Source organism: Pseudophryne corroboree, chromosome 1, assembly GCF_028390025.1.
Source record: "Pseudophryne corroboree isolate aPseCor3 chromosome 1, aPseCor3.hap2, whole genome shotgun sequence".
Classification (NCBI taxonomy): domain Eukaryota; kingdom Metazoa; phylum Chordata; class Amphibia; order Anura; family Myobatrachidae; genus Pseudophryne; species Pseudophryne corroboree.
In genome coordinates this window covers 362,106,510-362,121,880 of record NC_086444.1, presented here as the reverse complement: position 1 = coordinate 362,121,880, position 15,371 = coordinate 362,106,510, and the positions used below count along the sequence as shown (strand labels likewise).

The 15,371-nt window shown below is 43.0% G+C and overlaps 1 protein-coding gene across 2 annotated transcripts in view; it reads right to left on the bottom strand.

The window, feature by feature from the left end:
• Nucleotides 1-685: 685 nt before the first annotated feature.
• Nucleotides 686-15,371, bottom strand: part of SLC25A1 (solute carrier family 25 member 1) — a 79,855-nt gene continuing 65,169 nt past the window's right edge. For both annotated transcript variants that reach the window (XM_063964798.1, XM_063964799.1), the window contains 5 exons: nt 6,299-6,383; nt 5,595-5,699; nt 5,140-5,255; nt 2,638-2,711; nt 686-2,429 (listed from right to left, as the gene is read on the bottom strand). In XM_063964798.1, the coding sequence (XP_063820868.1) occupies nt 2,315-2,429; nt 2,638-2,711; nt 5,140-5,255; nt 5,595-5,699; nt 6,299-6,383 (495 nt within the window). In that variant the 3' untranslated portion in view covers nt 686-2,314. The remainder of the gene's footprint in view (nt 2,430-2,637; nt 2,712-5,139; nt 5,256-5,594; nt 5,700-6,298; nt 6,384-15,371) is intronic.

Here is a 15,371-nt window from a genome sequence, read left to right as displayed (position 1 = left end):
ATATACAATATATCCCAGAATACCACATTTCATATGTACAGTACTATACTTATGTACTCTGTATACACTCTACCGCTCTACATACTTCTGAAGTACACATTATAGTATCTAAAATTAGTCAGGTATCAACAAAAACAACAACAAAAAGTGGTGATTTTTTTTTTTTTTACATTCTCCAGCCCAGCACACAGATACACACTACACAACATTCACATTTTGAATGTTTTCAGCTACTTGTAAGCATTCTACACAGACTTAATCATTATAGCAACACAGTACATGGAACTAACTTCATTACAATGCATCTTCTTTCTGCAAAACAGTGGCATTACTGTACATCTTTATAATAGCAGCATGTCACCATATTAGTTAGGGTGGGGGAGGAATGATTCCACAAAGGCACTTTCTCTGTCACCCACTAGTGGCTGGTCCTAGGAACTAAATCTAACTCATGACTGGAACTGTTCCTCCGTTGTTTTGGTTTTTGAATTGATATTTTGGCAATGAGGTAGTTCCATTTGCCTAGAGGGCACATATGTAAATTTGGCACATAAATATAAAGCACCAGATACAGAAGTACAACATGTATACACGGCATGGCAGAGAAACAGATTCACAGGAAGGGAGTTCCTGTATACAGACCACTACTATTGCATAGAGAAGACAATAAGACAAAGACACATACTGTAGGATGTCTCTTCATGTGATCCAGTGGAGACATTAATCACTTTATATAGATATATATCGAAAAAGAGAGAGAGAGACTTATTAATTAGAGCTTTGTGGCACAATACAAATGAACACATAATGGGGGCACAATTATTTACCAATAATGCAAATTAATTGTAGTTCTAGAAATAATTCAAAAACCTACTGTTTCTGTTCACACACAATGCTAAACATATTTAAAAAGAATCAGGATAATGTTAACATTAACATTAAATGGATGAGAAAAAGTTGCGCTAGAGGGCTAAATGGCGTTGGACCATTATTGGTTTATGTATGAAGCATTGAGTTGTAAAACCCGGCAAAACTAATTATGTCTACGGCTGAAATTTAAAAGGGTATTGCATTTTCAAGCTGTGTCCTGCTAATGAGTGTTTTTAATAGATTACAGAACATCCAAGTCAAGTAAGGCTTAATAAATTACTTGAAAAATTAAAGTTGGTCATATACATTTAGACTGAGCCTTATTAAAAATTAGATGCATGTTGATTGTGTTGTGAATAAATGCATTTCCATAATGCGCAAAATTATCTGTATCTAGAATTGTGTCCCTTTACGACTGAAGATGTGGAACATGGACAAGTCATGTCGTAGCCGAGTACAGTAAAGACATGTTCACGTTACGTGAAGGCCGCCTCCTAGAGATGCAACCTTATCACGTGGACATATCCACAGTGTGGCTCTGTACACGCACATATTTATTTATTATTTGCATCAGAATCTATTGGGTAAATTTACTAAAGCGAGTGTTCATAGAAGTGGAATGTTGCCCATAGCAACCAATCAGATTTTACTTATTTATCTAGCACCTTCTAGAAGATAATAGCTAGAATCTGATTGGTTGCTAAGGGCAACATCTCCACTTCTATGAACACTCATTTTAGTAAATATATGTATGTTTGAAGCGCAAAATGCATCAAACTCTAAATTAAGCCCTATATGTTCTTTGGCGACACATCTGAGACTCATTCAATCAGTTGCACTTTTGACCAACAACTAATAAAATCCAGACAGGCCCCAATCACTCCTAGCCATCTATACAGGAGGCTTACAAACAGGCCAGTTTGGTTTGCCTTACAAAATCGCCCCATGTGACCAGTTTAACATGAGTCGTCAATTCAGGTAATTGAGGATGAATATTGGCCTTTTAATCAGAATCACATTTTTGTTAGTTCTAAACAGATAAACCCTTCGAATGTAAATATTGTTCCGGTTATGACTTTGTCCACGGCACAGCGCTAAAAGGTTTAAAGAGATCATTTCTTTTATAGGGTTCACTTAAAAAGATAAAAATCGAAAATATTCCAATGATAAAAAGGTAAAATTTCATAAATATCCTCAGTTACAAAACCTTGCTAACTATCTTGTAACTGTGCTGCAAGTTCTTTTGGCTGGCCATGTGGTAAGTGAGGTGTGGTCACAATATGAAGATGCAGGCGGAGGACAGGCAGGATGAAGGCATTTCTTCTGGAATGGGAGGTACTGGAACATTTTTCATACCAGAGTTAGGCAATTATTAGATGAAGTCTTTGGCACCAACAAGGCTCCAACATGGCAGAGCCCATGGTTTTTTCACCATTGGCCAATCTCATTCAGTATTCCACACCTTGTTTAGGACCTTCACCACTTCATCGTAGATGATAAAGACAATGGCCACGTCAAGACAGACACGTCCAAGACGAGGGACAGTCCCCTTGTAGAACCTACATGTTGAGACAGATTAGCAATTTAGACAGCGGTAAACCAATCTGAGCTGACTACCATTGTAACTTGGTGCAAGTAACAACAATTTAAAAACAGTGCCAATAGGACAATAAGCAGGCCAGTAAAAAGAGAATGATTCAGGGACTGGTAAAATTGGTATATAATGCATTGGTGGGTAGAGTGTGATGGATTATGCAGAAGACTTACGCTCTGGGTCCCTCGTACTTGAGAATCTTATAGGCACAGTCCCAGGTGCTTTTGTATTTATGAGCTTCCAATCCCTGCAATTAGAGATGCACATTGTAGTTTCACAAGTAATATATGAAGAACATATCGCTCAGCAACACTTTTACATTCGCATTATGCACAAGAGAAAGTTTAATAATCTAGTAGCGACATTCACCTATGTATTTAACCAAACAAAGTTGCTTATTATTATGTATTTTTCCTGTTAAACAGAAATGTACACAGACATACCAGAAAACTGCAGTACGCATCTGCAGAGCCATTCTTAGCATGTAAGATGTGGTGGGCAGGGCCCTCCTTCCTCATCCCTAGCACTATCCCTGCTTCCAGTGATACTCGGCTCGACTCCTGGTTACTTTCAGTATCTCTGGCTCTGTGTGCACAAATTAGTGCTGAACTGCCTTTCCCTCCCAAGTGCCTATCAGGATATAGGGGAGCTTTATCAAGTCTTGTAGAGAGATAAAGTACCAACCAATCAGCTTCTGTCATTTTACAGTATGTGCTAGAAAAATGACCAAAGTGGATTGGTTGCTACTTTATTTCTCTTCAAGATATAATAAAAGGCTTTCTTTGTATGCACCCTACCGACAGTGCATCTGGAAAGTACGCGTTTCACTTTTTCCACATTTTGTTATAGTACAGCCTTTTTCCAAACTGGAATAAATTAATTTTTCCCTCAAAATTCTACACACAATACCCCATAATGACAACGTGAAAATTAGTTTTTTTTTTAGATTTTTGCTAATTTATTAAAAATAAAAAACAAAGAAGTCACATGTACATAAGTATTCACAGCCTTTGCTCAATACCTTGTTGATGTACCTTTGGCAGTAATTACAGCCTCAAGTCTTTTTGAATATGATGCCACAAGCTTGGCACACCTATCTTTGGGCAGTTTCGCCCATTCCTCTTTGCAGCACCTCTCAAGCGCCATCAGGTTGGAAGGGAAGCGTCGGTGCCCAGCCATTTTCAGATCTCTCCAGAGACGTTCAATCGGATTCAAGTCTGGGCTCTGGCTGAGCCACTCAAGGACATTCACAGAGTTGTCCTGAAGCCACTCCTTTGATATCTTGGCTGTGTGCTTAGGGTCGTTGTCCTTCTGAAAGATGATCAATCACCCCGGTCTGAAGTCAAGGGGGCTCTGGTGCAGATTTTCATCCAGGATGTCTCTGTACATTGCTGCATTCATCTTTTCCTCTATCCTGACTAGTCTCCCAGTTACTGTCACTGAAAAACATCCCCACAGCATGATGCTGCCACCACCATGCTTCACTATAGGGATGGTATTGGCCTGGTGATGAGCGGTGCCTGGTTTCCTCCAAACATGACGCCTGGCATTCACGCCAAAGAGTTCAATCTTTGTCTCATCAGACCAGAGAATTTTGTTTCTCATGGTCTGAGAGACCTTCAGGTGCATTTTGGCAAACTCCAGGCGGGCTGCCATATGCTTTTTACTAAGGAGTGGCTTCCGTCTGGCCACCATACAGGCCTGATTGGTGGATTGCTGCAGAGATGGTTGTCCTTCTGGAAGGTTCTCCTCTCTCCTCAGAGGAATGCTGTAGCTGTGACAGAATGACCATCGGGTTCTTGGTCACCTCCCTGACTAGGGCCCTTCTCCCCCTGATCGCTCAGTTTAGACGCCCGGCCAGCTCTAGGAAGAGTCCTGGTGGTTCCAAACTTCTTCCATTTACGGATGATGGAGGCCACTGTGCTCATTTGGACCTTCAAAAGCAGCAGATATTTTTTCTGTACCCTTCCCAGATTTGTGCCTCGAGACAATCCTGTCTCAGAGATCTACAAACAATTCCTTTGACTTCATGCTTGGTTTGTGCTCAGACATGCACTGTCAAGTGTGGGACCTTATATAGACAGGTGTGTACCTTTTCAAAACATGTCCAATCAACTGATTTACCACAGGTGGACTCCAATTAAGCAGTAGGAGCATCTCAAGAATGATCAGTGGAAACAGGATGCACCTGAGCTCAATTTTGAGCTTCATGGCAAAGGCTGTGAATACTTCCGTACATGTGATTTCTTAGTTTTTTATTTTCAATAAATTAGCAAAAATCACAAAAAACTTTTTTCACGTTGTCATTATGGGGTATTGTGTGTAAAGTTTGGAGGGAAATAATTTATTCAATTGTGGAATAAGGCTGTAACATAACAAAATGTGGAAAAAGTGAATCGCTACGCATACTTTCCAGATGCACTGTAATTTGTCAGTTTATTATGTTGTGTTGATCCAATGATATCTCAACATCCATTTACTGCACATATATGTTAAGTTTATAGGTTACTTTGTAGTTTCCCTGTACGGAACTGCAGTACTACGAGACACTTATTTCTTTGAGAACAGTATTCAGTGCATTTTAGGCAGCAGATAAAAACAAATAAATGTACATGTATGACCATGTGGTAGGACTACTCGTCATCAGTGCTTCCTACAATTATTATTCATGTTACCTGCAACCTTGTCTTCACCACATCCAGGGGAGTGTTTCCAAACACACTGGCAGCTCCAGCTATTGCCCCAAATGCACCGGTCACAAGCGGGTTCATTGGCTTGTTAGGATTGTCACCTAAGAGAAACATGAATGATGTAATCTCAAATGAACTGTTGTCACACAACTAAAAGGTCTTTACTGTCTATATTGATCTTACGTACAGTATAGGATTAATACCACTACAAGCCTTTAGGTCATTAAGATGGAAATTAAAAAACAGAAGATGATTTTGATTGTCAAACAAGGGACTTGAACTAAAATTAAATATTAAGGTTCAATGGAACTAAAAACTTATCTCTTTTCTCTAGTTAAAAGGAACAAGAAGCAAAGTGTTAACAAAGATCCAACATTATAACAGAGCAGGACAAGAGAAAGCATCTGCTAAAAAGAATATATACTTTCTAGATGTTTTACCTCTATACCAGTTCCTTAGTGAAGTCATGACAAAGAAACGAATGGCCTGGTTGGATCCCTGCTTGAGGACTGTAGCTGTCAAACCTTGATATGTCCCTTTTATGCCTGGTAAACAAATATGATAGATAGAATTATTCAGGAGTGACTGATGAACAATGTCTGTGTAATCTGCATCGCCTCGCACGAGGGTAGCAAGCACAACTACACTGGTTATATAATATGGAATACCTGCTTGTGCTCTCTGTATGGAGTAAATGGCGTGCCCTGGAAGAACCAGGAGTACCACACAAGTGATGTATTCAGGAAACCTCCTACACAAGGTTGGCATCTTCTTTATATCAGTATGCTGCACTCAGTAATCATGAGCGCATCCTCACTTTGGATACCCCCCATTGACTACTTAGCGATATCGTTAATAATAAAGTTCCAATGCTATGACATTTCCAGTAGTTTGCTACATAGACTTTTAAGCTTTCATATTAACCACTACACAAACAAATGATTTTAATTACTGAACTCACATATTCAAGCATGAATCAATGAGTATATAAGACACCAGCTTATATAATAACCAAAGCTAGAACATTATTTCAGGTAGTGTTTATGCAGATGGGAATCAAGCCTTTGTCTTTTATTTGATGCAGCACATTAGTTTGCTTTACATTTTTGTTTAGCAAACGCAAATCGGGAGAGAGAGTGAATACCTTGGTCCCGAATGATTTCTCGCACTCCATGGAAAAAGCCTTTGTATTTTGGGTTTGGGGAGCACTGGTCATGAATAAACTTTACCTGTAGAGACAGAAAAACTGTGTAAATTGCTCAGTTTAGGTGCAAATGCACAGAATAACTGTAACAAGAGAATAACTGTGGCCCTTAAAAATATTTTGATGCTTAGTCCTTCAGGACCACGATTTCGAGGCTGTATGAGGAGTTCAATTTTCGTATTTCTCCAACAGTCACTTTCACCAGAAAAAAACTTTTTTTCATTATTTCATACTCTACCTAAAAGAATTCCAGTTTATTATTTTCAGGACAAATTGTACATCCTTTTGGTAGCATATTGGTACAGTTATCTTTTATTTGGCTTACTAAATGGACAATAAAGGGTAAAAAAGGAAGTAAATTCACATAACCCGGGTTATCACCAGATCTACACAAGTCATGGCTTGGTGTAAAGGGTACTTGAAAAATACCCCGGGTCGAGCAACTACCAGGGTCAGTCCCAGGAAGGACCTGGGTAACAGTGCCGTGTAAACAGCGTGGCCCAGGTTATCCAAACCGGGTCATGCTTAAAATTGCAGATTGGCTGTGTATGCAGAGGTCCACCTCAAGGAAGTGTCTGTTGAATGACATGCAGGACAGACCCGGGTTCACTGTAAACTAGGCTAACCCAGAAATAACCCAGGTCCAAGAAGCAGGGTCGATAGGGTCGGTGTGCGGTGTGAAAGGGCCATGGTGGAATTCCTGGGTCGCCTGACTGAATACCGGGTCATTGGCTGTGTGAACGGGTTCCCGGATCGATGCGACCCGGGACCTGTTCACTACAATAGGGAGAGGCGGCACGGAGATGAGCTCATCTCCCAGCACCGCCTCCGCTCCCCACCGCTATGGAATGTACGGCACAGCAGGACATACAGGGGCTGATTCTGATTAGCATGGATCTCTCGTCATGGATGCAAATGGCGAGTTTTTGTATACAGCGCAGAAGCAATGTCACACACTTTGCATTTGTGCCTCCTATGCTGAGTCAGACACATGTTGGCCTGATTTGTCCTTCTGTGAAATATGGTGTTTCAGGGTATGAACTGGGCAGTGACAAAGTGATCGCATGGTACAACCTTGACTTGTGGGAGTGTCATTAACATGTAACAATAGCTCTGCGAAATCCTGAGTCAGTGCGAGGAAGGGAAGCCTGATTCTGATGGAGCTGGGACTGGTGCAAGTGCAAATACTAAAGATAACAGCTGTGGCGGCAGGTGTAAGATCAATGGGCGGCACTGCATGAGCATGGTCCCCTGCATTAGCTTAACACACTTGTATTAGCACACAGTTGTAATACAGGCTTACAAGGTTGCCCGCAACAACAGCCACTTTGTGTGTAACTTAGAATCAGACCTATAGTTCCATCCCGTAGCTCATTGTTTCTCAAACTGTGTGCCATGGCTTGGTGGTCAAGGACGAATTCAAATTATATATGGTCAATGTAATAGGCAAAATCAGTGCTGGTGGCTGTCAATCATAAAATATGTGGACCAACAGAAGCAAATCCTGTCCCTCACCACACAACTGACCCTAAGGATGACATATAAAGACAAGTTACTTAATTTAATATTTATTTCTACATTTCTCAATAATACCCCTTTCACACCGCAAATGCCGGATCCCACCTGGGAATTGGAAACGGGTCCTTCCCCGGTGTGATCCGGCATTGGACGCGACAGAAGGCTTCCCTGACCCGGCAATATGCCAGGCAAGTTGCCATAGCGGCGGGGGGCGGAGGCAGCGCTGGGAGATGAGCTCATCTCTGCGCTGCCTCTCCCTATCTAGTGAATGGGTCCCATCGACCCGAGAACCCGTTTACGCTGCTACTGACCCGGTATTCAACCCAGGAATAACACTGCTTTATTACCGGGTTGAATTACCGGGTCAGGTGACTCGGGAATTCCACCATGGCGCTTTCACACCGCACACTGACCCGGCAATATGCCAGGTCGATACCGGGTTATTTGTGTGGTGTGAAAGGGGTATAAGAAACTTTTGGCCTAGGGGTGCCTTGAAAAAAATTCTGATACCCAAGGCGCCGTCATTCAAAAAAGGTTTGGGAACCACTGTCCTAGCTAATAACAGTTAAATAAGTTCACTCAAAAATAATTAAAATTAAAAAACAAAAAAATATTGCGACTAACCAACATAAGTATTCTGGCTACTACAACTAACTACAGTAACTGTTGGCACCAGAAATCAGCATTTTGTATTAGACATAGCCGTTGCAACATCTGAAACTTAGAAAACAAATTGTGTTTTCATGGTTGCATATGCTGCTAAGGCATTTCACATACTTACATCTATACCATGTCAATATTAGCCATGTCCTAGTATTCTAGTATTCTAAATGCCAATTTGTAGCAGTAGCCCCAGTTCAAGTGTTAAGAATTGACTAATAATCTGTGGCGCTTTACATAATGATTTTAGTTAGGCAAACTATTTTTATCAAATTCTATTTCTTTTCTATATAAACAGCATATGATAGACTGCTACAAAAGGCAAAATCTGCAGATATGTTAAGCTGGTTACACACTGGAATGATGTCAGCCGATTTGCCATTTCATTAAAACACATCGTTTACATTGCTCAGGGTGATTGATTGTGTGCTCCCACGGTTGCTAGTGATGGATGCTAGGTTTGATGTGCTGCACAGTAAACCTAGCAATATCGCAAGCGACCTTTATTTATGCTAATGAAGGACAGAACACGATCATTCCGTCCTTCATTAAACTTGTTCCAGTGTGTACAAAATCTTTCTGGGCTCAAGGGTATTCGTTTCGATGTCAGAACGAACGTTTGTCGCTCCAGTTTGTACCTAGCTTTAGATAAAAGTGCATAAGGTCACTTAGAGCTTCCTCCTGCAAGACCTTAAGGATGGTCAAGGACACCTTGTGCTAATCAGAGTATAGTGAAATGCAGTTCTTAACAGTTAACACTAGGTGAAGCAAAAACACAACATGTAGAAAATAACCTGCAGCATTTTTCAATAATATAACCCATCTCTCTCCATTAATCTACGTGCTGAAAACGTGGGTCTATGTGGCACCTTATTTTTTTTTTTTTTTAAGTGTTTGTAGGCATTCTTCTATACGCAGGGCAAACAATATAAGTGGTCAAAAAATATTTCCGGTACCATGTTTGGGCCTTGCTCCTCTCCCTGATGACGTCAGAGGTCCTTTAGCCTACCTGGATTTAGACATAACCCTCAGCGTTCACTGTAACTGAGACTGGGACAGGTGTGTTATATACTAACCAGGCTGCTGTGCTGCCTACTGGACTGCCACTCAGTGGGTTCAGTAAGTCCTCTCCATGCATATTAGCTCTTCTCGTGCATCAGGATCCAGGCAGAACAGCAAATCAGAAAATCTGTCAATGCTATTGCAGGATTTGCATAGCCTACAGAGCAACTCACTATAACTCACAGCTATTATACCTGCCTTACTACTTCAGCAGATCTATTGTGGATCTGTCATTCTGTAACTATTGCACAGTCTTATGTTCTTCAGTTTGTGCATACTATGGAGCTGATGCTGACTGAGACCTATAACAGCATAAAATGTGTAAATCCCCAGAACACCAACCATACGCATACATGAATATGCAGATTTGCATGTTTCTCACACATATGCCCGATTGCAATTTAGGAGGTGATATATGAGAGAGAGGGGGTGCTCTATGCCGAGTATAATAAGGGTGTGTTTTGTGTACTCGCAAACTGATGCATACCAGCCAGGTGAATATATGCCTGTATGTATCTTTTGCAGGTGCTTGAAGGCAAACCACTTGTGATTGCCGATTGCGAATGTATAGATGACGGTTTGGTGTTCTTCATTCGTTTTTGCTCATAGTACGTGTTTTGACAATTTTTGTTCCGTAGACAGGATGCGTATGTACTGTATTATATATGTCTTTTTTTCCAGTTTAACTGATGCCTAATAGTTAATGTGTATTTCTTAAGGATAGTAAATGGGTATAAGTGCACATACACTGGATAAAACTGTAGTAGAAATGACTGGTGTAGACATACACATCTTGGAATTGTTGCAAGTTTGCAATTGCAGCCTTTTCAGTCAAGAAATTTGACGCCTGTGATTTGGGTCCAAATCATAATCGCCCGCTGTGCTGTATCTACAGCTATTCCAATATTCCAAGCCACCTGCCATGGTCAATACTACTTCTCTCTGTACAGGCACTCCCAGTGACATTAGAACGATTTGTATCTGGAGCCATAGTGTTTATTAGGAGTGCTATGTTGTGAGATATGCTTGGTAACAGAAACAAATGATTTCCAGAAACTGTACCAGAAAAACATGTTAATACCAAGAGTGCTGGCAAAGGAGGCTTACTAGGTGACCTTGATATGTACTCTCCCTACACCGGCAATTCTCCCCACCTGGTAGTGGGACCAGGCACCAGTGCCATTCTATCTTGCCCAGGGCACTTGTGCATCTAAGAACAGCTTTGGCCATGCCCAGACATTTAAAAGTGATGTGATGGCAAACATGTAACAATATAGGCTAAGCCACACTGGAATGAAACAAACACTGCACAAAGGAATATACATTACTCAGAGAAGTGTGTTTTGAAGTGTCAGTAAACAAACCACTGTGACAACAGATTCATAAATGCAAAAAAAAAATCAGTCAGTCAGTCTTCTCTGTCATTTGCTAAAATAGGCTTTTCTACCACAGTGTTTGGAGCAGTGACTTGTGCTGAAAGAATATGAAGTTAAGATAGAGCTACATAGCTCATCTGGTACCCATGGTGGGGAGGAATTTGCTGAGGTTGAACCTAGCTTGGGCCCCTACTTCTCACAAATAGCAACTGAACCACCCATCCCCTCTCCCCCCCTTTCCCCAAAGATCTGTGTTGGCCGCAGTTGACCTGACGAGAAAGCTACTGGGAAGTTGTGCTAAAGCCGGGGGAACCTTTATTTAAATTATCACAAATCCATGTCCATTTCCAGTTACTCCAAAAGGTAGGTGTGTGTGTGTGTGTGTGTGTGTGTGTGTGTGTGTGTGTGTGTGTGTGTGTGTGTGTCTCCGCAGGAGACATGGGCATTTTAGATCTGGTGTGCACTGGCTCCTCCCTCTATGCCCCTCCTCCAGACCTCAGTTAGAGAAACTGTGCCCAGAGGAGACGGACAGTACGAGGAAAGGATTTTTGTTAATTCAAGGGCAAGATTCATACCAGCCACACCAATCACACCGTATAACTTGTGATATACTATCCAGTTAACAGTATGAAAACGACATAGCATCAGTCCAAGACCGATGAGACTATAACATAACCCTTATTTAAGCAATAACTATAGACAAGTCTTGCAGAAGTAGTCCGCACTTGGGACGGGCGCCCAGCATCCTCTACGGACTACGAGAAAAAGATTTACCGGTAGGTTTAAAATCTTATTTTCTCTTACGTCCTAGAGGATGCTGGGGACTCCGTAAGGACCATGGGGATTATACCAAAGCTCCCAAACGGGCGGGAGAGTGCGGATGACTCTGCAGCACCGATTGAGCAAACAGTAGGTCCTCCTCAGCCAGGGTATCAAACTTATAGAACTTTGCAAAGGAGTTTGAACCCGACCAAGTAGTAGCTCGGCACAGCTGTAGCGCCGAGACCCCTCTGGCAGCCGCCCAAGAAGAGCCCACCTTCCTAGTGGAATGGGCCTTGACCGATTTAGGTAACGGCAATCCCGCCGTAGAATGCGCCTGCTAAATCGTGTTACAGATCCAGCGAGCAATAGTCTTCTTTGAAGCAGGGGCACCAATCTTGTTGGTTGCATACATGACAAACAGTGCTTCTGTTTTTCTGACTGTAGCCGATCTGGCCACGTAAATTTTCAAAGCCCTGACCACATCAAGGGACTCGGGATCCTCCAAGTCCCGCGTAGCCACAGGCACCACAATAGTTCATATGAAAGGATTAAACCACTTTTGGCAGGAATTGAGGACGGGTACGCAATTCCGCTCTATCCATATGGAAAACCAGATAGGGGCTTTTATGTGATAAAGCCGCTAATTCCGACACTCGCCTAGCCGAAGCCATGGCTAATAACATGACCACCTTCCAAGTGAGATTTCTCAACTCCACCGTTTTAAGTGGTTCAAACCAGTGTGACTTAATGAAACTTAACACCACGTTAAGGTCCCAAGGCGTCACCGGAGGTACAAAAGGAGGCTGAATATGCAGTACTCCCTTCACAAAAGTTTGTACTTTAGGGAGAAAGGCCAATTCCTTTTGAAAGAAAATGGATAAGGCCGAAATCTGAACCTTAATAGATCCTAATTTTAGGACGAAATTCACTCCAGTTTGCAGGAAGTGAAGGAAACGGCCCAGATGGAATTCTTACGTAGGAGCATTCCTGGCCTCACACCAAGAAACATATTTTCGCCATATACGGTGATAATGTTTAGATGTCATGTCCTTCCTAGCCTTTATTAGCGTAGGAATGACCTCATCCGGAATACCCTTATCCGCTAGGATCCGGCGTTCAACCGCCATGCCGTCCAACGCAGCCGCGGTAAGTCTTGGAATAGACATGGCCCCTGTTGCAACCGGTCCTGTCTTAGAGGAAGAGGCCACGGATCTTCTGTGAGCATTATCTGGAACAATGAGGACTGTTCTCATTCCTCTCCCTCCTACCATTCTCAACACCTTGGTTATGAGAGGAAGAGGGGGAAATACATAGACCTACTTGAACACCCACGGTGTCACTAGGGCATCTACAGCTACTGCCTGAGGGTCTCTTGACCTGGTGCAATACCTCTGTAGCTTCTTGTTGAGGCGGGACGCCATCATGTCTATCTGTGGCAGTTCCCACTGACTTGCAATCTGTGCGAAGGCTTCCTAAAGAAGTCCTCTCTTGGATGCAGGTCGTGTTTGCTGAGGAAGTCTGATTCTCAGTTGTCCACTCCCGGAATGAACTGCTAAAAATGCGCTTACATGATTTTCCGCCCAGCGGAGAATCCTGGTGGCTTCTGCCATTTCCACTCTGCTCTTTGTGCCGCCTTGGCGGTTTACATGAGCCACTGCGGTGATGTTGTTTGACTGGATCAGAACCGGTAGGTCGCGAAGCAATGTTTCCGCTTGCCGAAGGGCGTTGTATATGGCCCTCAGCTCCAGGATGTTGATTTGAATACAAGTTTTTTTGACTTGACCCAAAGACCTTGGAAGTTTCTTCCCTGTGTGACTGCTCCCCCACCTCGGAGGCTCGCGTCCGTGGCTACCAGAATCCAGTCCTGGATGGCGAACCTGCGACCCTGCAGAAGGTGAGCACTCTGCAGCCACCATAGGAGAGACACCCTGGCCCTAGGGGACAGGGTGATTAACTGATGCATCTGTAGATGTGATCCGGACCACTTGTTCCGTAGATCCCATTGGAAAGTCATCGCATGGAACCTGCCGAAGGGAATGGCCCCGTAAGATGCCACCATCTTTCCCAGGACCCGAGTGCAGTGATGCACTGACACCTGTTTTGGCTTTAATAGGTTTTTTACCAGAGTCATTAGTTCCTGGGCCTTCTCTATCGGAAGATAAACCCATTTCTGGTCCGTATTCAGAATCATACCCAAGAAGGGCAGACGAGTCATAGGAACCAACTGTGACTTCGGGATATTGAGAATCCAGCCGAGTTGCTGTGAGACCTTCAGCGAAAGTGACACGCTGTTCAACAACTGCTCTTTTGATCTTGCCCTTATTAGGAGATCGTCCAAGTATGGGATAATTGTGACTCCGTGCTTGCGTAGGAGCACCATCATTTCCGCCAATTACCCTGAAATTGGTAATGACAATACTGTACCGTAATTCTCAGGTAGGCCTGATGGGGTGGATAAATGGGAACATGAAGGTATGCAGCCTTTATGTCTAGATACACCATAAAATTCCCCTCTTCCAGGCTGGCGATGATCGCTCTGAGCGATTCCACCTTGAATTTGAACCTTTTCAAGTATAGGTTAAGAGATTTTAATTTTAAAATAGGTCTGACCGAACCGTCCGGTTTCGGGACTACAGCCAAGGTTGAGTAATATCTCCTTCCTTGTTGAAAGAGGGGAACCTTGAGCACCACCTGTTGGAGATACAATGTGTGAATTGTATTTAATATTATCTCCGTTTCTGGGGGAGAAGCCGGTAGGGCCGATAAGGAAAACCGACGAGGAGGCACCTCTTCGAATTCCAGCTTGTAACCCTGAGAAACAATTTCTATTGCCCAGGGATCCATCTGTGAGTGAACTCAGATGTGGCTGAAGAGTTGAAGACGTGCTCCCACTGGGGCGGACTCCCTTAGCGGAGCCCCAGCGTCATGCGGTGGATTTAGTAGAGGCCGGGGAGGACTTCTGTTCCTGGGAACTAGCTGTGCCCTGCGCCCTTACCTCTGGTAAGAAAGGACGCTCCTCGTACTTTCTTGTTTTTCTGCGACCGAAAGGACTGCATTTGATAATGTCGTGCTTTCTTAGGCTGTGAGGGAATATAAGGCAAAAATAAGAATTTACTCACCGGTAATTCTATTTCTCGTAGTCCGTAGTGGATGCTGGGAATTCCGTAAGGACCATGGGGAATAGCGGGCTCCGAAGGAGGCTGGGCACTCTAGAAAGATTTATGACTACCTGGTGTGCACTGGCTCCTCCCACTATGACCCTCCTCCAAGCCTCAGTTAGGACACTGTGCCCGGACGAGCTGACATAATAAGGAAGGATTTAGAATCCCGGGTAAGACTCTTACCAGCCACACCAATCACACCGTACAACTCGTGATACTATATCCAGTTTGACAGTATGAAAACAACTGAGCCTCTCAACAGATGGCTCAACAATAACCCTTTAGTTAACAATAACTATTTACAAGTATTGCAGACAATCCGCACTTGGGATGGGCGCCCAGCATCCACTACGGACTACGAGAAATAGAATTACCGGTGAGTAAATTCTTATTTTCTCTGACGTCCTAGTGGATGCTGGGAACTCCGTAAGGACCATGGGGATTATACCAAAGCTCCCAAACGGGCGGGAGAGT